At 41.3% G+C, this 27,934-nt stretch overlaps 1 protein-coding gene across 2 annotated transcripts in view; it reads left to right on the top strand.

The window, feature by feature from the left end:
• The window catches only part of NEGR1 (neuronal growth regulator 1), an 856,142-nt gene that overhangs the window by 357,655 nt on the left and 470,553 nt on the right, over nucleotides 1-27,934 (top strand). For both annotated transcript variants that reach the window (XM_061630506.1, XM_061630507.1), the window contains exon 2: nucleotides 10,303-10,535. In XM_061630506.1, the coding sequence (XP_061486490.1) occupies nucleotides 10,303-10,535 (233 nt within the window). The remainder of the gene's footprint in view (nucleotides 1-10,302; nucleotides 10,536-27,934) is intronic.

Genomic DNA, 27,934 nt, shown 5'->3' with positions numbered 1-27,934 from the left:
CATAACATTTGAATAGTAATTTTACAAACAATACTTTCTAGACTTATTAGTTGTGAATAATCTTTGCCTGCTTATCCATGTGGAATATATATCATTATGCCCTTTTGGGTATGATCCCCAGATCCCATTCCAGCAGCAAGGACCACATTTTTAAACATTCGGCCGTCAGAGAAGAAAGCTGCATGTCACGTCATGTTCCAATATCATTGTCTGCAATGACAAACTTCTCATAATCTATAGTCATACTGTTGGCTTTAGTATAATACATGTAAAGCCCCAGGTGCCAGCCATGACATTAGACGTTTAGGTTATTCTACAAAGTGCCATTAACAATGATAACAACAACAACAATAATACAAAATCTACTTTTACATGAGTACTTCAAGGTCTTTTCTCCAGCCGTGACAACACTTCCTTTAGTACAGTAATTTGCAAACTTTTTTTTCCCCCATGGACCATTGAAAATTCCCAATGATCTTGGCAGACCTCTTGATGATTTTTCTGCCTGTTGTAGCAATTGGAATGTGCTGTGCTATATTTTGAAATGGATTTTCATTGCTTCTTTAGTTTCTTACATTCTTTTTATTGTGTTACAATTTGTATTTCATAGAATTCAAATGGTAATACAGTAACATGCAATATAATAAATAAAAGCAGCAATAAAAAACCATGTGAGTATTTAATGCGGATGTGCTGTGGACCACCTGAATGAAGCTTGTAGACCACTGAAGCCCCTGCTTTAGTAGCTTGAGTTTACTGTTGAAATGCTGAAGCATCCATCTTATATACTCACCAAAGACTTGGCTCCTGTGCAACTGCAAACATTCCTAAAAAATTGTTTGGGATACTCCAGTCTGGACAGCCATAAATAATAACACGCATGAATGATAAATGGGCACCCAACTTATTTCTGTGAATTAGGTTTGATGGCCTACATTTGAAGTCCTGCATATGCAGATCAGCTGTAGGTTTGTTTGTTTTTATTAAATATAACCACTGCCCTGTTTTTCCACGATTGATTTGCTTCATTAATCTGTAAAGTCCTCTTGACAAGAATCCTTACTCACAGGGATACTCATTTTGGAAAATGTACAGGATCAGCTAACTAAGCAATATTATTCAGACTTTGGCAAGTTGTTCGAATAGGTGGTGGATCAGGGGATGAGAGAAAAGAATAGGCACCCCAGCAAATAAAACAGCTTTCTTCAAGTCTGATGCTTCCTCCTTCCAACTTTGTTTTATCTTATCCATTTCAGCATGAAAGCCTTGATGTCCAAAGAGCTGTATTTTTTTTTAATGAGGAGCAGAGAGGAAACTCTGCAACTTTCAAAACACATGTCACAGCATCTGGCTGCTTTACAGTCTTTTGAAGACTCTGCACTCAAAGCTTCAGAATTGTCCGTTAGGCTAAGGAGACAGCTGTGAAAGTACCTGGCTAAACCTGTCTGAACTAGTTTTCATATGAGTTAAGATAAAATATGAAGTGTCTTTAATCTTTAATTAATTACTACCTCATGAATTGATATTTGACTTGATTATTTTAGGGTAGTTTAGGCAACTTCTTCAAAAGCAATGAAATGCATTGTTTAAAATTGTTTTTATAGTGGTGACATACTTCACTGAAAGAGAAAATTCCATATTCATTAGTTCTGAGTGTATGTAAGTTGGTATAAGACTAGAAGCATCTGCATGTAAGTCCAAGTTATATTTGTCAGTTTTCACATAACTGAGTATGTCCAGATACTGCTGAAGGAATGGCTCTCCTGATGTGGCTGGACTACAGTTCCCATAATCCCAGACCACTGGCTATGCTGGTTGGGGCTTATGGAAGTTGATGGAAGCAATATCTGGAGGATCACAGTTTCCCATTGTCATGGCCATGGACCAGGAACCCTTGGGATCAGCTTCCTCCTACAACAGTATAAAGTAGGAAATGGATCTATGCCTGTTCTCTCCCATGTGGATCTCATGGCACCAGAGCCTGCCATCTTATTCTCTAAACCCTGATGAGACATATTTGCCACTTGACTCTGATGACAGCAGCAGACTCCTCAGAGGATTAGGAAAAACCTGAGCAGCTTTCTCCAAATAAACCCTTGCAGCTTGAAACCCTGCTGCCTAGAAGAAGACAATGGCTTCTGGGGAGGGGGCTTTAACAGGGCTTTGATCTTCTACCTTGTCCAGACAATAAAGCTCTGCCAGTTGGTCCAAGACCCTGCTGAGACAGCATGATTTGTTTACCTCAGCTTCAGGGCTGATAACTGTGGTCCTGAACCTTGATCAAAGTCCTGGCCTTGCCTTGCCTTGCCATCTATTTCAGGACCTCAGGCCTACTGATCTCCAACTTGCTTGAGGCATCACTCTCTCTTGATGGTAGACATCACTAGGGATCAGGAGACCCATCCCTGGTGCAGTAGAAAGAAAAAAATGTATATATTTTTTATCTAACTATTACTTCATATCCAGTCATGGACACCTCACCTCCCCCTACACTACTTCCATTGTAAATAGCATTCATTAAAGACACATTATTCCTAATTATAAATATCTTATAAGATCCTCCATGGTGCAGAGTAGTAAGTGGCGGTAATGCAGCCGAAAGCTGTGCTCATGGCCGGAGTTCGATTCCAATGGAAGGAGGAAGTCGAATCTCCGGTAAAAGGGGTTGAGGTCCACTCAGCCTTCCATCCATCCGTGGTCGGTAAAATGAGTACCCGGCATATGCTGGGCGGTAAAGAAAGACCAGGGAAGGAACTGGTAATCCCACCCCATATATACGGTCTGCCTAGTAAACGTCGCAAGATGTCACCCTAAGAGTCGGAAACGACTCGCACTACAAGTGCAGGGACACCTTTACCTTTTTTTATATAAATATCTTCACAGTAGGAACATAGGAAGATGCCTCAGACTGAGTCACACTATTGGTTCCTCTAACTCACTATTGTGCCACCAGGAATAAGGAGGAAGTCTCCTGTCTCAACACAACCACTGGCCATGCTGGCAATGGCTGATGAGAGTTGGAACCCAACAACAATCTGGAGGGCCACATCTTTAGTCTACACTGATGGGAGCAGTGTCAAACACAAGTCTTTTCCAGCTTATTTGGAGATACTAAGTATTGAATCTGGGGTGTTTTAAATGCTCTGCCATGGACTCATGTCCCTTTCCTTAATACAAGAAGATAAAGATAAACATAAGTAGCCTGCACTGACAATTTGTGGCAGAGGGTTGAAATAAGACACAGACACAGTAAACTGGGTTGAACAAAGGGCCACTTTATTAAACTATAACCAAAACTTTAACTAATCTGCAGAGGAAAACCTAGATGCGCTACTATCTATAAGCAAGTCTTTGTTTACAGCTCTCGGGTGACCAGCCCCTGCTGGAACAAGTGTAAGCCCTTTTATCTTACCCCTTATCCCAGCCACACCTGTAGGTGAGCAGGGGGGCCTTCCCACGTCACCACCCCCCGGGGCCATACAACTCCAGGTAGATGAGGTAAGAAGGCCCCAGAAGCAGTCCATATCCTGCCCTCTGGCCGTAAAGCCGTTCCTGGCAAGCCTCGGGAACCACCAATCACCTCCAAAGGTGTCTAAGGGGGCCACCAAGCTGTCCTTACCTACTTCCCTTCCTGCACCTATCCACCACCAAAAGGGAAACAAATCTCTATGTAGTCCCCCTTTACCCCACTGCCGAGTACAACGTCTCACAGACACCTCTGCAGGTCATTTACAAGGATGTCGTTCCCTGCATCCATCAGGTGAACCCCATCCGCCCTATAAAGTTCAGCCCACATGTGCCGTATTTCAGGGTGATGCAAAGCCAACCCACCATGAGTGAGAAGAGCCAACCGAAGCTTCCGGTTGAACTTCTTCCATGACCATTCTATCTCTTTAGAGATCCCTGCGTGGGAGAATGTCTGACCACAGCAGATGAACCAAAGGCCAACATTGCCTTATAAACTGTCCTCACATGCTTGCAGACTAAGGGCCTTGCCCTTCAGTAAACCAAGGTCATTCCTTCCCAGGTGAATGACCAACACGTTGGAACCGTCTGCACCAAACCATGCTGGAACAACATGGGTAGGAGCCCATCCCAGCACATCCCCCGTCAGCCCAGCCATTGCACCGTGGCCCACTGACCGAGGCCCAGCTCCTGATGGCCTGCACCTCTGCAGGCAAAAATCCGATACTTGCTGCAGTAGAGGCAGCACCAATCCTGAATGAATGGGTCCCAAACCTCACAGGGTCGACCCCCAAACCCCATAGCACTAGTTTGGTAAGCGCCCAGAACCGAAATTTAGTGAGGGGGGACCCCCCTTCATGAATGAACAAGTAACCCGGCTCTGTCCCCCTCACATCCAAAAACAGCGCAATGCCCTCACTGGGCAAATGTCCAGGACAGGGGATGCCACTAATACTACACTACGCCTCTTATGCCCTTGGTCCATCTTACACCATCGCAAGGTAACCGTGGCACAACCCCCTTGTAAACTAACATCCGACAAGAGAAATGCTTGCAGAGATGAATCCGACTTGGATCCAGCCACCACCTCGCCAACCCTAAAAGCCACCCAAAATAATGTGAGGGCCACCGCATGAAGCAGCTGAACCTCATAGCGGGAAGAGCACATGCCATCCCAATGCCCTAAAGGCCCCACTAACAAATTGGGTGACAATGGGCAACGGGCATCTGGGGCAGCAGGGCTCTCCCGAGCCCAGCCTGCCAACATCCAATGGACCCGAAAATCAACTGTATGATCCCTAAAACCCTCTGCCTTTGCTATAAATGAAAGCCCTGCCAGCTTACCCATCAATGTCCTGACAGAAAGTTCCCTCCTCCGGCATTGCACCAGGAATTCCAGCAGGTGCTCCATGGGGATACGTCACCTTTGTGGATAGCCCCTGCTGCCCCTAAATTCCTGGAGCTCCCTACCTGCTCTCTGATAGCTGGCCAGCGTGCTGGGTGCAACGGACAGACTTATAGCCTTCTCCGACTCTGCTCTCCAATCTCCCAAATCCCGGGTGGCACGGCCTCTGGCTGAGCTCTGGCCAGTGGCGCCAGGTACTGAAACCTCTCCATCTGGTTCTGCGACATAGCATCCGCAACACCATTATCAATACCCGGCACATGCCTCACCTGAAATAAGACATTAAAATACAGGCACTGGAGAACAAATGATCAGTCCAGACCCATAACATTTGGATTCCTAGATGTGAGGGAGTTTATAACCTGGACCGTGGCCATGTTATCACACCAAAAATGGACAGTAGAGTTCTGTACCCTCCCTGCCCACAGATTGGCCGCAACTATGATGGGAAAGAATTTGAGAAAAGTCAAATCCTTGGTTAGCCCATCCTTAATCCAAGCCTCTGGCCAATCCCCCCTACACCATGAATTCCCCAAAACTACCCCAAAACCAAATGCCCCGGAGGCGTCTGACTGAACTTGTAACTCTGCTTCCAGTAGCAGGTCCTCCTTCCAAAACAAAACCCCATTAAAAACCAGTAAAAAGGACAACCACACATCCAGGTCAGTGCGCAAGGCAGCCGTGACACGGTATCTGTGGTGGGGTTGGGAAAGTCCTACTATTGCATCATACACCTGCCAAAGAAATGCCCAGCCCAGTGCAACTACCCTGCATGCAAAATTTAGTTGCCCAGCCAGCTCTTGTAAGACTGCCAGGGAACCCTTCCTGGCCCCGGAGACCTCCTCTGCCATGGACTCAAGATCCTTTCCTCAATACAAGGAGATTATGAAACATAAGTAGCCTGCACTGACAATTTGTCACATTTTTCCATGCCTTCCATTTTTCTAAAATGTCCTCATTGCTCTTTATTACTTTTATGTTTTTTTCTCCTTTGTTGAAAATTAATGAAATGTCTTTCTTCTCCACAGGCTCTTCTCACCTGTTTGGGCCTGTGTTGGGGGGCTTGCTAAGTTAGCCATTAGGTACATATCTTCCAGGCTCCATTTTGAATCACAGGTTCCATATTGAAGAGAATTCATTGCCTGGTTCCTGCTGAGAAGTTTGAGAAGACGTTGACTCTCAAGCCAATGGATGAGCATGCTTACGGTGGTGCTTAATGCATTTCCATGGATCACGAGTGGTTTAGTTGGTCTCTTCTAAGAGGGGGTCACAGCCACAGCAGAAGATGCTTTTGAGCCAAAACAAATTAGCCATAATTAGTCAGAAGTACTATATGCTACTTTCCATTAAAGACCTCTTGATTCATGGAGATGTATTAGGCACCTCCCTAAGCATGCTCATCCATCCATTTGAGATTCAAGGCTTACTCAAACTGCCTTGTAACAACCATACTCACCAATATCAGTTGGCACATAATGATCATGAATCAGACAGAGGTGTAACTGAACAAGGTTTTGTTCTCAATATGCAATTGTCAGGAAATATATCAATTATTCATGTGTAAAACTAAGTTTTTAAAATGTCTCTTTCTGTACTGCAAACACTGAGCCAATGTCCCGGGGGGGGCAGTGTGTACAGAGCACAAATAATAAACTGATGCTAAGCTGAAATAACTTTGTCAATCCATGCCTCCTCTACATGGTCTCCTGATATCCTATTCCTTATTTGTGTGGGGTAGACCCTGACACATCCTTGGTTGAATCTCAAGGATTTCAACCTGTGTTATCACTTGATATATTGTCATTCATTTAAAAGTTAGAGTGTTAAATATTCCCTTCCTTAAGTTAAATGTTCAGAGAACAAGGATGGGCATGAACAAATTTTGATGATTATGATTCCTGTGTATATTCTGTAGTAATGTTTAAAAGCTCTATGTTTCAGTACAATTTTTATAGTGAGAATAAACATTATTGTCCATGGTTTAGCTTAGGAGAACCACATATTGTTCCAGTACCAGCTGAGCACACATTTTTATGTTGTGTATGCCTGAGGCCACCACACCATGAATCCAACTTGAATCAGCTGGAGCTAATGGCAGGAGTCTCTATAGACTAAACTATATAGCTGCTCTACCCCAGACGTCCATTCATGCTTTAGAGCCGCTGGGAACAGCAGGTGCATGATGTTTCTACAGCATTACCTGGAACAAATGTTTAGCTTAAGTGGGGGAGAGGGAGAAGGGAGATTTCATGGAGGGAATGATGTCTTTCAAACATAGTGTAGCCCATGCAACATAAATGTAAATTCCCGTCTTATATTAAGTAGTCTTTGGACACACATTGGTAGTGAATGTTGGGTGAGCTCAGGACATCTTGCTGCCCGAAGCAGTGTAGCAAAGGTAACCCATTCCACCCTGCCAAGTCAAGACTCATAGTACCCAAGGCCAGCCAAGGTCTTTCCGAACCTGAAGCAGAAAATCCCTCATACTCTGTCCCCTTCCCTGCCAATTAAAAGAAAAAGAAAAAAATGCTACCCTTTGACAGCCCAAATCAGCCACTTGGGGTGGCTGCTTCACTCTGCCTAATGGTAGGGCCAGCCTCAAGTTGATGGATATAAAACTTTCAGTAACAGTCTCCGCAGTTGGTCATTTTACAAACCAAGGTGCTGTTCCTCTTACTGGTGATAATTAATAAATCATCATCATCATCAATCAACAAGCACTTCTTTTGAAAAAGTGTGACTATCTTAACATGCAGTTTGGGCTTTCCCACCATGCTATACTATCTTAGTTGTGGGGTACATAGGCTATAGAAAACAGCAATAGGTATTCTGTAAGAGGCAGAAAAAATGGTTGAGGTATTTTAAGAGTCTGCCAAGTTTAGCAATGAAGCAAAATTACATCCTCAAGCAGAATTCCTTTTCAAATAATGTGAGTAACAGTTTGCATTCATATTGGGAAATTGCTTTTGAATTGTTGATTTTAAAATCTGGAAGCTACATCAGTATAGCTATGGACTTGGCTTTTTGCAAGTAGGAATCACAAAGGAGTTGTATAGATGCTACAGGTTTTTTTAAAAAATGAACAACAAAAGGAGAAATTACCAGATACAGAGAATGCTTCATATATCATCTGTGCAGTCAGTGTACTTAGGGAGTCAAGAAAAACATCTGAAGTTGTGGTGGCCTAGGAACACAGGGATTACTGTCCACATTTCTTGGCAACTTTGATTAATGAGTCATTTTTTCTAATAAGATCATATCCCACACACAGGCATACCATGGCTTTATATGAGTGTCAATGTCAGAGTCTTTCCAGTGAGACAAATATGGAGAATATGGGGGCAGTCTTATTTTATCAGAATGTTGTGATGTAGACATGAAGAGCATTTGGATAATGAAATGCTAGTAACAGCAACAATACTATTTAACAGGAGTTTGGCATGACACTCTATGAGGGATCAGTGAATTCAGGCCATCAAGGAGAAAGTCTGATCATGTTGCTATAGCAGCCTTTACCTGGCAGGGCCCGATGGGAGTTCTAGTACAAATCATTTGGGAGGCACAAGGTTGGCAAAGGCTCTTCTGTTGTGTGTCATTTGTTCAACATAACGTAGCCTAACATAGTTCAGAAGGAAAAAAGGGTATGGATTGAAATGTGACTTTAGTAACGAAGAGGGTGCAGCTTTCTGAGTCCATCTTTTAGCACAACAAAACCTAATGGCTTTTTTCCTTCTTGGGAAGCATTTGTCCCATTGATTCTTTGCAGACTGTATTCAATTTTTACATAAAATGCACCCTTAGTGAAAATATTCTAATCATTTCATCAAACATGATAGTTTGAATTATTTAATAAAAAATACAATTAGTCTTTTTTGCAGATTGCTCAAAAACTCTAGAAATCCCTTTCAGCTTTTTGTCATTAATACACATTATCCTTAATTCACAGTTAGCATTAATAAATTTTTCAGAAGACAATTAAATGTTGACTTTCTGAATAATATCCATTTTTGAATGTTTGGTGACATACTTTAATATAACAGTGTGTTCATGTTTTAGTTTTAAAATCAAGCTATATTTTTCTTCTTGAAAAAATGTGTGGAAAGTATTTCTCTTAATACAAACCTTTGAAGACTCTTCCTGGTTTTTTCCTTCCTGTTTTGGTTTGGCAGGAGGATGAAACTGGCTGCAAATTAGATTCTGCAATATATCGTGTTCCTTATTTTTCAACTGATTAGTTTCATACTGTTGGCAGTAACTTACCCTGTTGAATTCAGCTTGGGATTTTGTAGCAATCTTCAGCACAGTGTTCAAACCCCTGAGGGATTGTGCAGAGATTCTGTCAAACCCTTTTCGATGGATGTGTATTTCATTCTGTGGCTGTACTTTGTGCTCATTTAAAAGAACCACTCTTCAATTTGTAGCAGAACATTTTCAAAATGAAGTTTAGAGAGGCAGAAGTCTGTCACATTGACTGGAGTATCACTACTTCCTCACTTTTAATGGGCTCTATTAGTTTGAATAGAACTCCAATTTCGCGTTCTCTTCTAATATCCTACTTTTTCACACTTTGCTTTTTTAAAAAAATAAGCAATAAACCTACAAATTTCTATACTTGTTACCATTGATGTATTGCTGAATCTTTTCTTTTGATTTCCCTACAATAATGATGTCTGTAGTTTAAAAATCTAAGCCCATGTCATTGTTTAAGTGAGAAGACTTTGTTCAGCATATAAAAATATAACAAATGTGGGTGATACATTGCTGGGTGAGATAAGTAGGCCAATTTTGTCCCAGTTCTTGTTTTGGGACAATATGGACAAGGTGCATCCACATGGATTAATCAAGTTACATTTTTCAGAAACAAATAAGTAGAGACCATTCAAATTGCCTGTTCAATATTTCAAGCATCTGCATTTTCCAGTTCCTTTGTTCTGATTGTTGTTTTGTGTGCTGATTGATTTCTTATATTTTCTTGTTATGTTTTCTTTTATGGTGTTGTTCATTGCCTCTGGAGCTTTTGGGTTGAAAAGTGATATATAAATAAAGTCTAATACTACTGCTGCTACTAATTGGTAAAATCAAGCTACGTTATACTCAGAGTTGACCCATGGAAATTAATGGAATTAAGTTAGTCACATCCATTCATTTCAATGGGTCTACTCTGAGTAGGACTAACATTTGATACAATGCAATATCTTTCCCTTGGGCAAAAATACGGAAAGTAGAGAGCTAAACAGTGATAGATCATTGGATACCATATGCACTGTGTTACTATTCTTGTGCGAATATTGGTAGAAGCTTCCATTGAAAACTGTAGCTTTGAATGTTCCCTAGTCCTAGCTCCATCAAAGTATGGTTTCTAATTCAAAATATGTAAAGATTGAACAAATATCAAAAACAAGTAAAAGTTAATTGTTTCTCTTCTTTGACAGGTGTTACTTGGAAGATGGAGCTTCAAAAGGTGCCTGGCTGAACCGATCAAGTATTATTTTTGCAGGAGGAGACAAGTGGTCAGTAGATCCCCGAGTTTCAATTGCAACAGCAAACAAAAAGGAGTACAGCCTCCAGATACAAAATGTGGATGTCTCTGACGATGGTCCATATACTTGTTCGGTGCAGACTCAACACACGCCAAGAACAATGCAGGTGTACTTAACAGTAAAAGGTATTTACCTTTTAATTCACTCGTTGACTGTTTTTCTTGAAGTCATGAGTAGTAAAAATACAATTGATGTGATAGTTGTCTTCTCTTTGTTACAGTACTCAAAATTTGGTGAATGTGATGATCCCATGTGAATGTTGACAATTCCAGATTAATATAACGAAAACAGATATCTGTTTCCCTAGCTCTTTTACCCAATCCCTTCAGCACACTCAGTGAATGCTGAAAATTTCATTTAGGTGACTGGTGTATCTCAGTGTATCTCTGAGTTTGGAGACATTCACAAAATTTGTCTGGGATTGCCAGCAGTGATATGTGAATCCTGACAGGAGCATGTGTAAGCTACTTGGTGAGAACGTGGCATGTTCTGGAAAGATGGTAGGCAAGATCCCTGTTCAAGCTTTCAATTCCTCATGTGATTACAATCACATGGGGGAGGGTCAGAGCTGAACTCACTAGCCCCATCATCTCTCTCATGTTCCCAATTGCACCATCCTACTGTTGCCCATGCATTACAACTGGAACACAGAAGTAGGGAGCCTGTCATATGTGCATAGGTTCCCCACACAATTTAGAACCCTGAACATTACCACATGGTCCATAACTATTCCGCTTGTGGTGGGATGCCATCTCTTTCAAAGATCTGCATAAAAGGGGAAGAGTGGGAAAATTCAATTAGTGCCTGTGTACAAAGCCCTAAATGTCTTGAGACTGAAGCACCTAAAAGAGTACTTCCCTCAATATCAATCATCTCAAGCCCCATGGTCAGCTGGGGAGGTTTCTGTTAGTGATACCATCATTGGGTGCTACCCAGTTGGCACCCATTGACCCAAGACAAGGCCTTCTCAGTGGTGGTTCGTTATTTGTGGAATGCCCTCCCTGGTGAGGTGTGACTTTCTCCATGATTACTAACTTTCAGGAAGAATTTAACAACATTCCTGTTCACCCTGGCATTTATTGGCTAAATGTACTGGTACCCCGATATTAGCTGTGAGGCTCCTTTGGATAGAAATTTAAACAGCAACATTAACAATATATAGTATGCTGGTTTTAGCACAGAGGACATTAAGGTTACAATTCTATTTTTAGTTTTCTGTGCATTGCACAGAATAAATAAATATATATTGTACTCAGTGGTGTTTACTTCTGAGTAGACTTGGAGAGATTGCACTGCATAGATAGTAGCCTGTAGTTTAAATGATAGACAGAGATGGACCAAAACCCAATGCAGATTATACAGCATCAGTCATATAGTCACAGGTAAGTAAAAGGAATTGCTGTTGCAGAATGTGCAGCCAAAAAACCTACATACTAGCAACACTAATGACTAACTTGCAACTCTAGTAACAAACTAACAACTCTAGTGTGGCAGGACTTGGGCTAGACAGCGGAAAACAGTATTCCTTTTGATGGGCTAAGTAAGATCTTCTAATGTCCATGTGTAAATGTAATTATTCCTTTGAAATCTATTGACATTTAAACCATTTCTTGGAAACATTAATAAAGTTCAAGTGGGGCAGATATTATTACCACCAAACAGGGTCAAACTGAAAAGAGAGTAAATGTCACTGAAAACAATGTTCTTTTCAGAGAGATTATCATCATTATGCAAAAACAAGCTGTCAAGCATACTGTTCTTCAGGAAAATCTTTCATCCTTGTCTCGTCAGTGTAACCTCAGATGCATATTTGAAGACTGTGATTTGCATGATAGGTTTGTAGATATAATGAAAATCAATTATTGGAAGGTCCTGGATCATTTCCATATTGAGCACTGGCGATGCAGATACAGAGATGCATTTTGTTTAAAAGAAACTGTAGCTCTGTGGTAATAACCATCTCAATGATCATCCAATGATCAGCCCTGGCTTGTGTGCCCTAATTAACTATTCTGAGGGACAGGTGGTTTAGGAATTAGCAATGAGATGAGGGAAGCCTTTCATCTCATGATCTGCAGAACAAATCCGGCACTGCTTGGCAGTGAGAAAAAGCTGTGACCATCTGATTGCTGTCCATAGCTTTCATGAAATGCCTCTTCATGCTGTCAGTTCACTCTCTGTAGTTAAGTCCCAATAGAACACAAGCAAACAATGACAACATAACCTAAAATACAGCCACATAATATCTAGTGATTAGCAGGAGCCTGTGGTAAGGAAAAATACATGGGGTGTATCAATAGTCTGTTTACAAACGGTAAAAAGGTAAAACTATTTGCAAAAGAAAAAATTGCTTTGTTATTTAGTGACATTCCAGTCATTGGAAGAGCTGGATGCTCACAAGGGCAAGTATCTGCGAGCTACATATGAAGCTGTCTTAACCTGAGTCATACCTTTGATCCATCTTGCCAAGGTTGCCTGCTTCACCATTCCCCAACGTGGTGCCTTCCAGATGTTTTGGACTACAACTTCCATCATCCCTAACCATTGGTCATGCTGGTTGGGGCTGATGTGAGTTATAGTTCAAAACATCTGCAGGGCATCTGGAGGGTGGAGAAGCCCTACTACAATTGAGAGCGGCTCTGTAAGGCCTCAGCAAGGGGTCATTTATACTAAGATCCTTTCGTACTGGAGATGTCAGGGGTTCATCCTGGTCCTTTGAGTTGCTCAAGGATGTGCTCTGCCACTTAACCGTACAAATTGTTGTGTAGTTGGCCACAGTTGAATTAAGAGTGTTTTGACCATGCTGAAATCACTAGACTTAAGGATATATGGTTCTGTATTGGTTTGTGGTCATTGTGGGTTTTATATGCATGGAAGTATGAAGAAAGGGATGCTTTGATTCTAAGGATGCTTCCCACATTGTTCTAGCAAAACTGAGCAGAGGAGATCACTTGGAAGAGACTGTCAATGTGGTTTCTGCTCAGACAAGCACTGCATGGTATGGAAAGGAACCATCTTACTGACTCTCTCACAAGAGCTCCAGTTTCAAATATAACCACCTTATACACCATGCCACAGGATATCCATACCAAATACTTTCTGTAACATAAGAGCTGGCCCTGAGAGCTGTCAAGGAGCTGGTGCAGTTTGATGCTTTACAGTATGTACCTCATGAACAGAAAGTCTCTGGTTCAAATGTCAGCTCTGTGATAAGCTCACTGCCACCATCTTTTAGCCTTAGCCCTCATCTGTATTACAAGGATAATTAAACTGGCATATCCTGTAGAGCCACTAAGGGTTACTAAGAGATAATGTGTGTGTCTTGAATACTCCAGAAAAGTGCTATATAAATGTGTAATATTTTTAGTTATCATCAACATCAGCGTTGGTGTAAGAGCAGCATAATTTTAATCAGTTTTTAAGGGAACAGAAATATGTCTAATATGCTTTGTTTCACACACACATACAAAAATCTCCAATTCATTATTTCAGTACAGTACATTGTATGTGATCTGGATTGACTTATTACACTTCAGATATTAACATAGCAATGTTAAACCCCAGATCACTGACTGGGGGGAGGGAATTGGGATTGGTCAGAGGAGCCTCTTTGTCCATAGAGAGGAACTCTGTTGTGTCTTGTTCCAGTCCTGTGGAGGAGCCCATCGGCTAGGCTTCATCCCCTTTTGGAGAACTAGAATCTCTTAACGGATCAATCCTCTGTCCTGAAGATTGATACTTTTCTTGCATTCCATGGCCTAGTACACCATTCCTTAACTATTGGATTGGTGAGGTGGTGTGGCAGGTAGATTCCTTAGGTTCAGGGGAAGATACCTGCAAGGGTCGTGGCTCTGGTTTTATGGGCACTGGTGCTGTGGGAGCAGGTGCAGTGGGATCCTGCCTGCCAGTTACAGGTTTCATAGTCCCCTAATCACCAGCATCAGACTCTTCAGGAACCTGACCTGCCTCCTTAGCTGGTGAACTGTAGCCTCCAACTCAGTTTTTTTAGCAGTGCTGTATTCCAGAGTCATGACACCCAGGAAGCTGTTTTACACCAAGTCAGACCATTAGTCCACCTAGCTCAGTATTGTCTACCTTGATTGGCAGTGACTCTCCCCACCTGTACTTGGAGATGCCAGGGATTGAACCTGGGACTAACTGTATGTAAAGCATGTGCTCTACGATGGCTCTTCCCAAATACACCAACATAGAGACCACACCCAACAAAGAGGGCCCAAGATTACTGAAGTCATCATGTATCTATGCCGGCAATGTTCTTGTTGGTGGTAGTCAGTGTTAGGAGACAGTGTAGCAAAGGTTCCCATACCCTTCGTTGATCAAGGAAGCCTCAGGTTCAGCTCCCAACCCAGGGTGAGCCTAGAGGTGGCATAGCTATTTGCCCTCCATAGGACCCAATAGGTTCCACACTGTGTGTGTGTGTGTGTGTGTGTGTGTGTGTGTGTGTGTGATAACTCCACAGCCCCAGCCAGCACAATTACTCTCTCTCTTTCTCTTTCTCTTTCTCCTTCACACACACCCTGTCTCACTCCCTCTCTCTCTCACACACACACCATGAAAAGCACAATACATTCTGATTATAGAAATAAAGTCCCTCCACACTTTTGTTCAGTGAAAAAACACTTGTTTAAATAGTGAAGGACATGAGGAAAATACTGCATATTTTAAGAATTTCTATTTTATAATGCTTAATGTCTTCAAACGTATAAAACATAAATGTAAGCTCAGGAATAATTAACCTTGCCTTCAAAAATATGATACATAATTATTGATAGCATTTATGCCTTCTGAAATTCCAAGTACAACCTAAAGCTCCAGACTGTTCATATTTGGCACAATTATCATTAGCACTTTTCAGTTGCATTTCACTGAGTAATAATGTCCATCATATCAAAGAACAGAACTGAAATACCACTTTAATAATACAGATATATTATCTATATTGGCAACTTCGACAGGTTAATTACTTTCAATCAAATTTATGACAGTCATGTTTTGTGTTAAGATCATTCTGAAACTTTGAAAAAAAACCTTACTGTCCATCAAAAGGAAGGGGATATTATTTATGAGGAGGAGTACAATTCAGTGACATGTAGTACACATAGGAAGCTGCCTTATGTCATCAGATCATTCGTCCATCTAGCTCTTGATTGGCTGGCAGTGGCTCAGATTCTCAGCGTTTCAGAGAGGGGACAGTCCTACTTGGAGATGCTGGAGACTGAACCTGGGGTGTTCTACATGCAAAGTAGATAATCTACCATTGCGCTGTGGCTCTTCCCACCTACATGAAGAAAATGACAGGTTTACTTGCTGACATATCCATTTTCATTTATCTCTAGTAGCAGGGCTTGGGAAACCTCTCCTGAAACAATGGAAAGCCACAGCCATTCAAAGAAGATAATATCCTTATGTATGAGCCAGATGAACCAATGATTGTACTCAATATGGCACCCCATATGTATGAATATTTTGGCTTCTTAGGCCCAGGCCATGTTTATATATTTGTATGTTTGGAGTTTCTTTAGCTTCCCAAGCTTGGTGGTAATCCAGTGTTCCACCATCACTGCAAGCTGTAGTAATTTACAACATTATCAAAGCATGATGACCTAGAGAAATTGGATTTATCTGGATCTCAGTGAAAACTGTAACACCCTCAGTGGAAACATAACATGTGAAGAAAACAATCAAGGATCTTAAACTGCAATCCTATACACACTTACTTGGAAGTAAGTCCCACTGAATTCAATTCTGAGTAGGCATGTATAGGATTGCACTTTTGAGCTGCATGTACAGTGCAGTTTTATCACTAGGTTGTGTTTTTTCCTGCATTTATTTGTTTCTTAACTTAGCTTCTCTACTGTGGAGAATTATGCCAGCACAGGTGAAAAGAAATCTTGTTAAGGCATATCATGTGATCCTCAAAACACCTTCTTGTTGACTGTGCCTGCATTAACATGCAGAGCAGAAGCTCTGTTCATTAGAAGAAATTAGATTTGCAAATATTTTTTCTTTTTAAACAAATGTACTTCAAGCTGACACAAATCATCACCAGCAGATATTTTTTTTCTTTACAGTTGTATTACTTCAGCTTTATCCTGAGTAACGACAGCAAATTGCAGCTATGATGCAAAAACTTTCCATGCTATTTTTCCATAATCAGCCGAAGTCATTCAGTGACCCATACAACTAATATTATGTCGTGTGGTTAATTCCCTCTCTCAGTTTATGTGAATGCTTGGATTCCTAGAAATGGTGATTATAATTTCAAAAACTTCTCTTTAGGAACAAAAATCATGTCAATTTAATATTTACCACATTAACAATGCAGAGTTTATGAGACTGATCAGTGAAAATCCCACCCTTTTGTAATCTAAGAGTATTGCCCCCCCTTCCTAATTACTAAAACTATAGTGCAACATTAATTAAAATGCTGGATTTCAGTGTAAACAGACAGGAGAAAACAACGACAGATGTACACTAGTTTTATCACTGGAAAGCAAGCCTGTGAGAAGCCCAACAAACAGACATGCTGCAGCAAAGCTAGCCATTTCCCGACCAGCAGCAACTAAAGCAGGAAGGGGGATGAGGGTGAAAAGACATAGCGGAAGAAAAGAAAACCTGTGACATTTAGCCCCCATTTGTCGATTTGTCTAATGGGATCTATTCTGATAAGGACCCTTTGCTCTGATGTCATGAAATCCCAGTAAATAGTGACGTTTCAAATGTTAAACTAATGCTGGCTAAAGAGACATTATTCATCCTATTAAGCAGAAAAAACAACAGAGATCAGACCTCTGAAAACTGACTAAAGATGTAGATCTGGATGTGTTATTCCTTGTATCTGGATATGTTATTCTTATTCATTGTACTGACAAACAGTGTTGCATTGCAGTCCAAACCAAATTTGAGTAATCAGTGTTCTTCACAATCAGTCTGAAGCCAAAACTGATGTTCATAATTAGATATCCTTATGAAATTTTCTCCGTTTGAATTATCTGGTCCTGTTTGTGGTACATCACTTATGCATTAGCAATCTGCTATTGTTTTATTTTTGATTTGCAGACTTTTGCAGACTGTTACTGAGCTTGGAAAAGTTACTTTTTTGAACTACAACTCCCATCAGCCCAATCCAGTGGCCATGCTGCCTGGGGCTGATGGGAGTTGTAGTTCAAAAAAAGTAACTTTTCCAAGCTCTGGGTACATCTGGAGTTTGCCACTGCTTTCAGTTCCTTCTGCTCACTAGCATTTTGGTTTTGGTTTTTTCAAGCCAGATTACCAATGCACACAAGGACCTGTGCACATTGATGAAACACCATGGGATCTTGCTGCAATTCTTCACACAATCACATCAATATTATTTTCCCCCTTGTGCTCACAGGTGCTTCTGTACATTGATAACCTGGAGAGGGGTGGGAGAACAACACAAATTATCTGAAGGCTGCAGCAAATTTGTCTCTAATTCCAGAATTCATTTTAGGAATTATCAATGTTAGATTGAAATGCAGGCAGAGGGGAATGTGTGGCAAAGCAAACTCATACAATGTGAAGAATTCACCCTTGCTTCTAATGGCATCAAACAGCTAACTACTGTTTTGTGCTGTTGTGTTTTTAAATAGTTTTTTTAAAACCCCAGTGATTTAGCCATCTCAGCTCTATTAAGGCTACCTGTAGGTATCAAAAGGCTGAAGGGACTATCTAGAATGGGGGGCTAGCCCTGCTACCTAACATGATTGCCCCCATGTATGCCCACTGCTGATGCATAATCTGTGTTGATCTAAAGGCGGCCTTTTGAAAACCCTCCAAATTTTATTGACACCAGCAATTTGAGTGTGCGTGCATGTGTGTGTGTGTAGATGCGTTTCTGACCACTCTGTTCACTTTTCCATGTGTTTTCTCTGTGTTCCATAGGCATTCCAAGTGTTTGTGGGGGCCAATAAGTAAGAAGCCTTCCCAAAAGTAATTTCAAGCATAATCACCTTTGCTGCCTGCCACTTCCTTATAAAGAGCACTTATGCATTGCTTGATTGTGATGTCTGCCATAGAGATACTATCTGTCACAATCGTTGTCGAGAACAGATAAAGCCCAAAGCCACAGAAAGAGCACCTGTTCTTGGGAATGTTTATGTGAGATCATGCCACTTTGGAGAGGCAAAAATGCTCTGAATAAAGAAGCAGCAGATAGTGCAGCTGTTGCTGCTTGCAAATGCCTTTTGGAGAGTTTTTTTTCTTAGTTATTGGCCCCCACAAACACCTGGAACACCTACAGAAGCAAATGGAAAACAACAGAGCCAGAAATTTAAGCATCAACATTTTAAAAACAAACTTAACAGAGATAATTTCTTGTGTGAGAGAGGCACTGTAAGTTACTGGAGCATCATAAGTTACTGGAGGGAATGTAGCACTGGAGGCAGCACAAGTGCACTGAGTTTTTAATAAATAGTTGATTATTTATAAATGAAAGGATGCTAATTTATAAATGACAACCACCCCATGTGTATTTGTGTGCTGTATGTGCATAAGTGATATGGCCGTGTGTGTGTGTGCACACAGTATGTATTATTTATTTTATATCCTGTCCTTCCTCCAGTAGGAGCCCCGGGTGGCAAACAAAAATACTAAAAACACTGTAAAACATCTTTTAAAAAGACTTTAAAATATATTAAAACAAAACATCTTTAAAACACATTAAAAACATCTTTTAAGAAACTTTAAAAACTTCTTAAAGAGCAATTCCAACACTCTCCTTAAAAGGCTTTTTGAAGGAGGAAGGTCTTCAGTAGGCACTGAAAAGATAACAGAGATGGTGCCTGACTAATATTTAAGGGGAGGGAATTCCAAAGGATAGGTGCCACTACACTAACGGTCTGTTTGGTACTGTATGTTGTGCAGAACAGACCTCACCTGCAGAGTGCAGTGATCAGCTGGGTATATAAGGGGTAAGACGATCTTTCAAGTTTATATGTGCTGCATGTGTAGCAAGTAGGGTTGCCAGGTTCTTGGCCTGAGACTGATCCTGTATCTTTAGGAGAAGAGAAAGTCAGCCAAGTGCAGGTGTTCTTGCAACTCTGTAATGGGAAAAACCACAAGGTGGAATTCTCCCTTCCTCCTCCACAACTTTTAAAGATACAGAAGACCTCTTGGTTGCAACCCTAGTAGCGAGTGACATGCATATAAGGTGGAATGTGTCCTAGGGTTGACAGGCTCAGGGCCTGAGAATGATTCTGTATCTTTAAGAGAAGAGACAATTCAGCTAAGTGCAGGTTTGCTTGCAACACTGTAATAGGAAAAACCACAAGGTGAAATTCTCCCTTCCCCCTGCACAACTTTTAAAGATACAGAAGACCTCTTGGTTGCCAGGCCAGGTCCAAGTGACATCATGGGGTGAGTCCAAGTGATGTCACAGGATGGGTCCAAGTGATGTCATGGGGCGGGTCCAAGTAATGTCATTAAGCATGATACATTAAGCATCAACCACAGTTGCTTGGCGCATACAATTCATAAAAAAACATTTATCTGATTAGAAATTAAGATATAAATCTTAGCTAAAAAATGGAGCCTGGGTAGGGAACATTTAATCTAGCCAATTCACTTCTGGCAAAAAGGGTTCAAGGGCCCTCAGGCCAGGCAAGGCCAGTCATCAGAAGGCCATTGTAGGAAGAAAGGAGACTAGTGTTGTGGAGATATTAGATGGGAGCTCTCAGGAGTAAAAAGGGATGCCCCCAAACAGCTGCAATTCTAAACACACTTACTAAGGGACTAAGCCCCATAGAACTCAATAAGACTTACTTCTCAGTAGATATGGTTTAGATTGTGTTGTTGGTAAAGCTTGACTAGGGATCCGCTGCAAAGTTATCCATATCCAAGTAGGGTTGGCAACCCCCTGCCTCAAATGTCCTGCCCCTACTTTTAACATCCAAATTTCTTTACAGATTTGACCCTTCACTTCAGAAAGAGGTCTGAGTAATGAGTAAGAAGATTCTCTACCCTTTTCTGTCTCTCCTGTGGGCTGCTATAAACTCAGTTTAGCAGCCAACCCAATTCCAGTGAATATAATTGACAGAGAGGAAGCACACATGATTTGGTTTACCTTCATAGGCAGCAGCTTGGGAACAACAATTGCAGCCATGCTGCCCAGTATGTGAATTCTCTTTTACACAACAAGGTGTATCATCAGTAGGTTTAAGAAGGTTGAGCGGAGCGCATGGAACCACTGTTGTTGCTTCTATGGATGAAAGGGAGTGAGGATAAAGGTAAATGAAATGCAAATAGAAAAAGAACAAAAGACAGTGATGATTTCTTAAGTGCAAAACTATACCAACCACAACAAGATTCCTACGAGTAAGGCAGAACTTAGAGCAACTACGAAGTTGTGGGGGGTGGCTGACATTTTGGTGTATATCTCTGGAACCACACCACCTAGAAACTTAATTTTTTTAAAATGAAAGCTGAAAGTCCTGAGATTAAGCTGTGTCAGCCGGAGACCCAGAAGGCCCCCCCAAACACCGGAGTCTCCAGCTGAAAAATGGAGGTCTTGTAACCCTAGTCTTAACAAACAAGGATGTGCATGTGTGCGCACGTGCGTGCATGCACACACAGAGCCACTACCAGATCACTGGGGCGAAGGAAACAAGGGGGTGGGGAGGCAATAATTATTATGTAATTAAGACTACAATCCAAAGCATACCTGGGTAAGTCCCATTGAATCCAGTGGCACTTACTTCTCAGTAAGCGTTACTGGATTGCAGATTAAGAAAACCTGGAAAGCCTTCTTACCTTCCTTCTAAGCTCTGCATCTCACTCTTAGGCTGCAATCCAATACACACTTACATGGGAGTAAACCCCACTGAACCCAATGGAGCTTACTTCTGAGTAGACATGTATTGGATTGCAGCCTTAGGCTGCAATTCTAACTACATTTACGTGGGAGGAATCCCTTCTGAATTCAACAGGGATTACATCTAAGTCAGAGCTTGGAAAAGTCACTTTTTTGAACTACAACTCCCATCAGCCCAATCCAGTGGCCATGCTGACTGGGGTTGATGGGAGTTGTAGTTCAAAAAAGTAACTTTTCCAATCTCTGATCTAAGTAGACATTAGAATAGAGATATGGTTTTTAGCAGCTTCCTCCCCTCAGCATTGCCTTGTTTCTTCTGACCTTCATCTTCTGCAGTTTAAAAGTTAAAAAATGTCTGGCTCATTTTTAATTAATTTAATAAATTTTGGCTTGAACTGAATGATAATGTCAGGCATGCTCAGAAAGAACCAGCTGTCAGTGTTCTAAAAGCCAGACTCCCAGATGCTTGGCTTGCCTAATCGGGGGGCCACACACACACCTGACTTTGATTTCACGTGAGACAGTTATGGCTTCCCTCAGAGAATCCTGGGAAGTGTAGTTTGTGAAGGGTGCTGAGAGGAGACTCCTATTCCCCTGAGAGAGCTCTAGTGGCCAGATTGGTTTAACAATCAGCTGCTCTGATTAAAGGTCTGTGAGGGGAACAGGGTGTCTCCTAGCATCTCTCAGCACCCATCACTAACTACACTTCCCAGGATACTTTGAGAGAAGCTATGACTGTCCAAAGTGAAATAAAGGTCTGGTGTGGATATGGCCAGGGACAGCTTTGATTTAAATTTGGGTGGGAGGCTTCATGTGCCTGCTGTACAATAAAAAGGTGGGGGAAATCCTGAAAAGCAATGATAGTGTTCACAATGTTTTCCTTTTGGAAAGGAAAGGGGCTTCCCCTCTGTCCAGTGCCTACCCACCCAATCTCCTATCCTTCCCCTCCTCCTATCCTCTCTGCCCCTCCCCCAGGTCAGTGTTGGACTACAATCTGGTAGACCAGGGTTCAAATCCCCACACAGCCATGAAGCTCTGGGTGACCTTGGGCCAGTCACTGCCTCTCAGCCTCAGAGGAAAGCAATGGTAAAACCACCTCAGAATACCGTTTACCATGAACACTCTATTCATAGGGTCACAATAAGTTGGGATCAACTTGAAGGCAGTCCATTTCCATTTTCAAGCATGATTGCACAGAAATAAATCCCATTGAACTCAAAAAGCATGCAAATGATCAAACCCACCCTCTCTACTCCTCCCTCCTATCCCCTCGCTCTTGCCCCTTCCTTCCCCTCCAATTCCCTCCCCCTTCAATCCCCTCCTTCCCCCTCTCCTCCCACCCCTCCTCCCCATGGTCTGTTTTATTTATTTATTTATTTATTTATTATTTGATATATATCCCGCCCTTCCTGCCAGCAGGAGCCCAGGGCGGCAAACAGAAATGCTAAAAACACTTTAAAACATCATAAAAACAGAGCTTAAAATACATTAAAACAAAACGTTAAAACATTTTTTTAAAAAGCTTTAAAAACATCTTTTAAAAGGGTTAAAAGATATTATTAAAAAAAACATTAACAAGCAATTCTAACACAGATGCAGACTGGGATAGGTCTCAACTTAAAAGCCTTGTTGAAAGAGGAAAGTCTTCAAAAGGTGCCGAAAAGATAGCAGAGATGGTGCCTGCCTAATATTCAAGGGAAGGGATAGTTATACCTATCTTAAGCATGAATTCAAGGGAGTAAATACCATTGAATTCAATAAACACGCAAATGATCAAACCTACTCTCCCCTGCCCCTTCCTTTGCCCCTCCCCCTCCAATCCCCTCCTTCCCCATCCCCCTCCTTCCACTCCCCTCTCCCCTCCCTTTCTCCTTCCGTCTCTTCTCCCCTCCTTCTGCTCCTCCCCCAGGGTCAGTTTTACCTATCCTAACCATGATTACATACGAGTAAATCCCATTTATTTATTTATTTATTATACTTGTATACCGCCCCAAAGTCGAAGCTCTCTGGGCGGTTTACAGTAACTAAAAACAAATACAATTTAAAATACATCTTTAAAAAAAACAATTTAAGACACAATTTAAAAATTTAAAACAATATAAAACACATGCTAAAATGCCTGGGAGAAGAAGAAAGTCTTGATCTGGCGCCAAGAAGATAACAGTGTTGGCGCCAGGCGCACCTCGTTGCAGTAGGCACCCAGAGGAGGGCCTTTGATCTTGAACGTAGTGTACGGGTGGGTTTGCATCAGAAGAGGCGTTCCATCAGATATTGTGGTCCCAAGCCATTGAACTCAGTAAGCATGCAAATGATCAGACCTGGCTTTCCCCGCCTTCCCCCTCCTCTCTCTTCCTCCTCCCCTCCCCTCTTCCTTCAATTGTTTTTGGACTTTTTTAGTGTAAATTTTTAGTGTAAATTAGTGTAAGTGTTGCTGTACTTCACATCTTCACAGAAATAGAAGCAAAAGAAAATGATTTCCTATAGGAAACATCACTGAAATTGCAAAGTAAACCAGACATATTTAAAGTGACTATCAGAACTGTGTCAACTGTCTCAATAATGTTGCTTCTTCCCTGGTAAAACAAGATCAGTACAGCACATGTCTTGTTTCTATTATTTGGGCAGATTGCAGGTGTTGCCACCCTTCACCATATGCTCAGAGGCACATGTTACCAAATTCTTCCAAGCTACACAGGAAGTGGATTGGACTGTGAAAGACCAACCCAACTTGTGTTTGCATTTTGACAAATTTGTAGGGCAGTCCAATATCTCAGAAAGGAGGTCAAGTCTCCTGCTCCCCTGGTGCATTCACTATAGTGGCCCAATTTCTCTACTTTTTAAAGTCTGATAGAAATATCTGTGGACTATAAGTACGTTCTTAAACCGCAAGGTTTTTTGCCTATTAGTGAATTCATACTGGTTCACATTCCAAGTACAGTAAAAGACAATGATCTGAGACTGAGGCCTAGAATATATATTTCAAGTTGTTTGGTTTGGACATCACAGCTCTAGGATTCAGTCACATGCCGTGAATCATTGGCACTATCCAACAAAATGTATGGGCATTGGCCAAGAGCAGCCCTTGATGAATAATGTAGTAAAAGTCCATTAGACAATTACTTTGTCCCTGATTTATCTAAACTTCCTATCAAAGCTTAAGGCCAAAATGTAGACACTCACATTTCATCTTTGTAAGGAGTATCTAAGGCTGTGTCATGTTTATTTTAAAACTAAAAAGAAGGGGGAAATCAGATCACCTTTCATGTTTCTAGGAGACAGTGGAATGATGTGCAACTTTTTACATTTATAAGAAACTACATTGAAATGAAAATACAGTAGCTAGAAAGAACTGAAGCTATTACATCAACAAGAAGTATCTTCCCCAGCAAATGTCTGCTGTGATTCAATGTGGCTCCCAGTGAGGATAGAGTAAAAATTGAGACAAGGAGCTTTTGTGCTTCATTTTAGAATGGTTCACTCCAGCCTTTTAGGTCCCATCTGCACTATACGGTTAAAGCAGTTTCATACTACTTTAAACAGTTGTGGCTCTCCTTAAAGAATCCTGGGAACTGTAGTTTGTTAAGGGTGCTGAGAAATGTTAGGGGGCCCCCATTCCCCTCACAGAGCTACAATTTCCAGAGTGGTTTAATAATCAATCTCTCTTCCCAGGGAACTCAGGAAATTGTAGCTCTGGAAGCAGAATAGGGGTCTCCTAGCAACTCTCAGCACCTTTCACAAACCACAGTTTTGGTGCAAGCCACAACTGTTTAAAATTGTATGATACTCTTTTAAATATACAGTATAGTGCAGATGGGACCTTAGGCTGAAATGTTTGCCATGAGTTGTACCACTGGAAGAAATAGAAATGGAGATTAGAAATGGGAAAGTAGAGAGAAAGGGAGAGCAAAGAGCATTGAACTGATGCACTTGATTTCCTTTCACATTGTGTGTGGATGATTGACACAAGGGCTGGGGCAGGACATGAAATAACAGAAAAGGGGAGGGGAAAATGGACAGATTATTTTAACATTTGAAATTCTTCCTGCCCTATAAGGTGAACTCTATTGACTAAAGGACATGTTATTGTAACATAACATGAGAGAAATGTCACTGCTCCCATCCAGAATGGAAAAAAGCCCAAAATATTGTTATGAGCATCGGGGTTGGGATGGATGATTCCTGAGGGTCACCTTTCCAGCCTCTGATTTGGAATCCTGTGCCTTGGAATGAGGAACTCTCTGCTGGTCAAATGAGTCTTTTGTTAACCAAATAGATTGGCCAGGTAAGATAATGGGCCGATCAGTTGCCTAGCAGCGGTGAATGGGCCAGGGAGACCCTTTTGTCATCGAAACTCTTCAGGAGAGGATCCCCCCCTCCTGAAGCCCAGCAGAGGCTGGTAGTTTGGAGCTTGTGGCTAGAGAATTGCTGGGAACTGGAAGGCAGGCAGAGAGACCAGCTTTCTTCACCATGGCCTTTGGGGTGCCTCCTGTGACCCAGATGGAAAGACTGGATATTGGACTGTGGATGCCTTGAACCCCTCCGTTCTGAAGCTCAGGTTGGAATGTGTATAAATAAATAAAGCATATTTCATAAAGACATCGCAGTCTCTGCTGACCTTCTTCCCAAAGGAAACCAAACCCTGGATGGGCGCAGGGACCCCCAAAATCTCACCGCTCGGAGATTGGGGGAGGCGCGCAACAATATCTTACCTCTCTCCGAAAATTAAGTCTCAAGTGCAAGAGGAGATTATCAGTGCAAAATCAGTATGTCTGTAGCCCCTTTCTTTATATGATATTTTCAAATGGTGGTTTCTATTTTCTTTTTAGCTTTTTCCCAATGCTATCATTACCCCCCCTCCACAATTTCATTTATTTTTGGTGTTCTATGATAACAGCATGCAAGCAATCTCAGTAGCAGTTTGAATTCCTATAGTGCTGGACACATTAAACACACTATATGTGCCAGTGACCATTCACCGGCATATATATGAGCAGTCCCCTCTTTGGTATTGTTCATGCAGGCTCTAAAAAGTTTCTGTTTGGGACTGCATCATTTATTTGAGACAACTATATTCTATCCTTCATCGTTGCCTCTCTCAGAGTGGGCTATAACATAAAATATAACATAAAAATTCAAAACATGAGCAAATAAAAGCACATCATTAAATTATGACTTATAAAAACATGCTAAAACAAACTTTATTAAATACAGGTGTTGGTACTGATGAAGGAGCTTAATGAGTTGTGGCCTCTGTTGACCCTACTCTGGAATACCCACTGTGATTATATAGAAGGATTTGTAATGTGGTTTTTTCCCCCCTGTTTTAATGATATTATTCATAAAAAGCAAAGCTAGCCATGTTGGTCCATAAGAAAAATATGCCAAAATCTACAGTTGAGCAATATCTTTATTGGGATCAAGCACAATATTTTTGTGAATTATTATTGTTATTATTATTATTATTTATTTATTTATTTATTTATTTAATTCAATTTTTATACAGCCCATAGCAAGGCTCTCTGGGCGGTGTACATTGGATAAAAAAATATATATATTTACATTCAATTTAAAAACCACCTGATCATCAAATCAACAATTTAAACATACAACAAAAGAGAGATTAACATAATAAACCCATATTAAATACAAATCAAAAGTAATTAGAGAAAAAAAAGATAAAACATATAACTATCTTTACAAACATTAAATACAAATACTAAAATACTAAGGGTATTAAAATGCCTGGGCAAAGAGGAAGGTTTTCACCTGGCGCCGAAAAGATAGTAAAGTAGGCGCCAGGCGTACCTCGTCAGGTAGGGGGGCCGCTACCGAGAAGGCCCTCTTTCTTGTAGTCACCTTCCGGGCGTCTTTCTGAGTAGGCACCCGGAGGAGGGCCTTCGATGTTGAGCGCAGTGTACGGGTAGGTTCATATCGGGAGAGATGTTCCATCAGGTATTGTGGGCCTGTGCCGTGTAAGGCTTTATAGGTTAAAACCAGCACCTTGAATCGGGCCCAGAAACATATAGGCATTATAATTAGACATTAGTCACTTGTTTGACATTGCTTGACATTAGTTGGTCTCCAGAACAGCAATTCAATCAGTTTGGTGACATTTTGCTCAAATGTGGATGATATTGTATTGTGTTTTATAACATTCAAAATTGGTTGGAATTGTTTATTTATATACCACTTACATGTCTGAATGGCTTCTAAGCAGTTTATGAGCATAAAATCAATTATAAAATCCATTTAAGGTTAAAATACAGAATAAAACAATTCAATCAAAACATTACAATATACAATAAACGAAGCCCATTAAAATGCATAACAATAAAACAGTTAAAAGAGCAATTAACACAGTTGGATCAGCAAGTTCAGGGGAATGCTTGCCTAAACAAGTGTGTCTTCAAGAACCCCACACTGATGGTGCCTTTCATATTTCAGCAGGGAGGAATGCTGTCCAGCCTTTCCCAACCTTTGGGTCACCAGATGTTGCCTGACTACAATTCCCATCATTCCTGACATTGGCCATGCTGGCTGGGGCAGATGGGAGTTGGAGTCCAACAATATCTGTGGACCGAAAAGTTGGGAAAGGCTACGAGTGTAAACCATCTTTGGATGCTTTTATTTTGAATGGCAACAAATGAATCTTTTAAATATTGCTTTTCCTCA

Source organism: Rhineura floridana, chromosome 6, assembly GCF_030035675.1.
Source record: "Rhineura floridana isolate rRhiFlo1 chromosome 6, rRhiFlo1.hap2, whole genome shotgun sequence".
In the NCBI taxonomy this organism is placed as follows: domain Eukaryota; kingdom Metazoa; phylum Chordata; class Lepidosauria; order Squamata; family Rhineuridae; genus Rhineura; species Rhineura floridana.
Note: the sequence above shows the minus strand (reverse complement) of the source record. Positions and strands in the feature narration are given on the sequence as shown.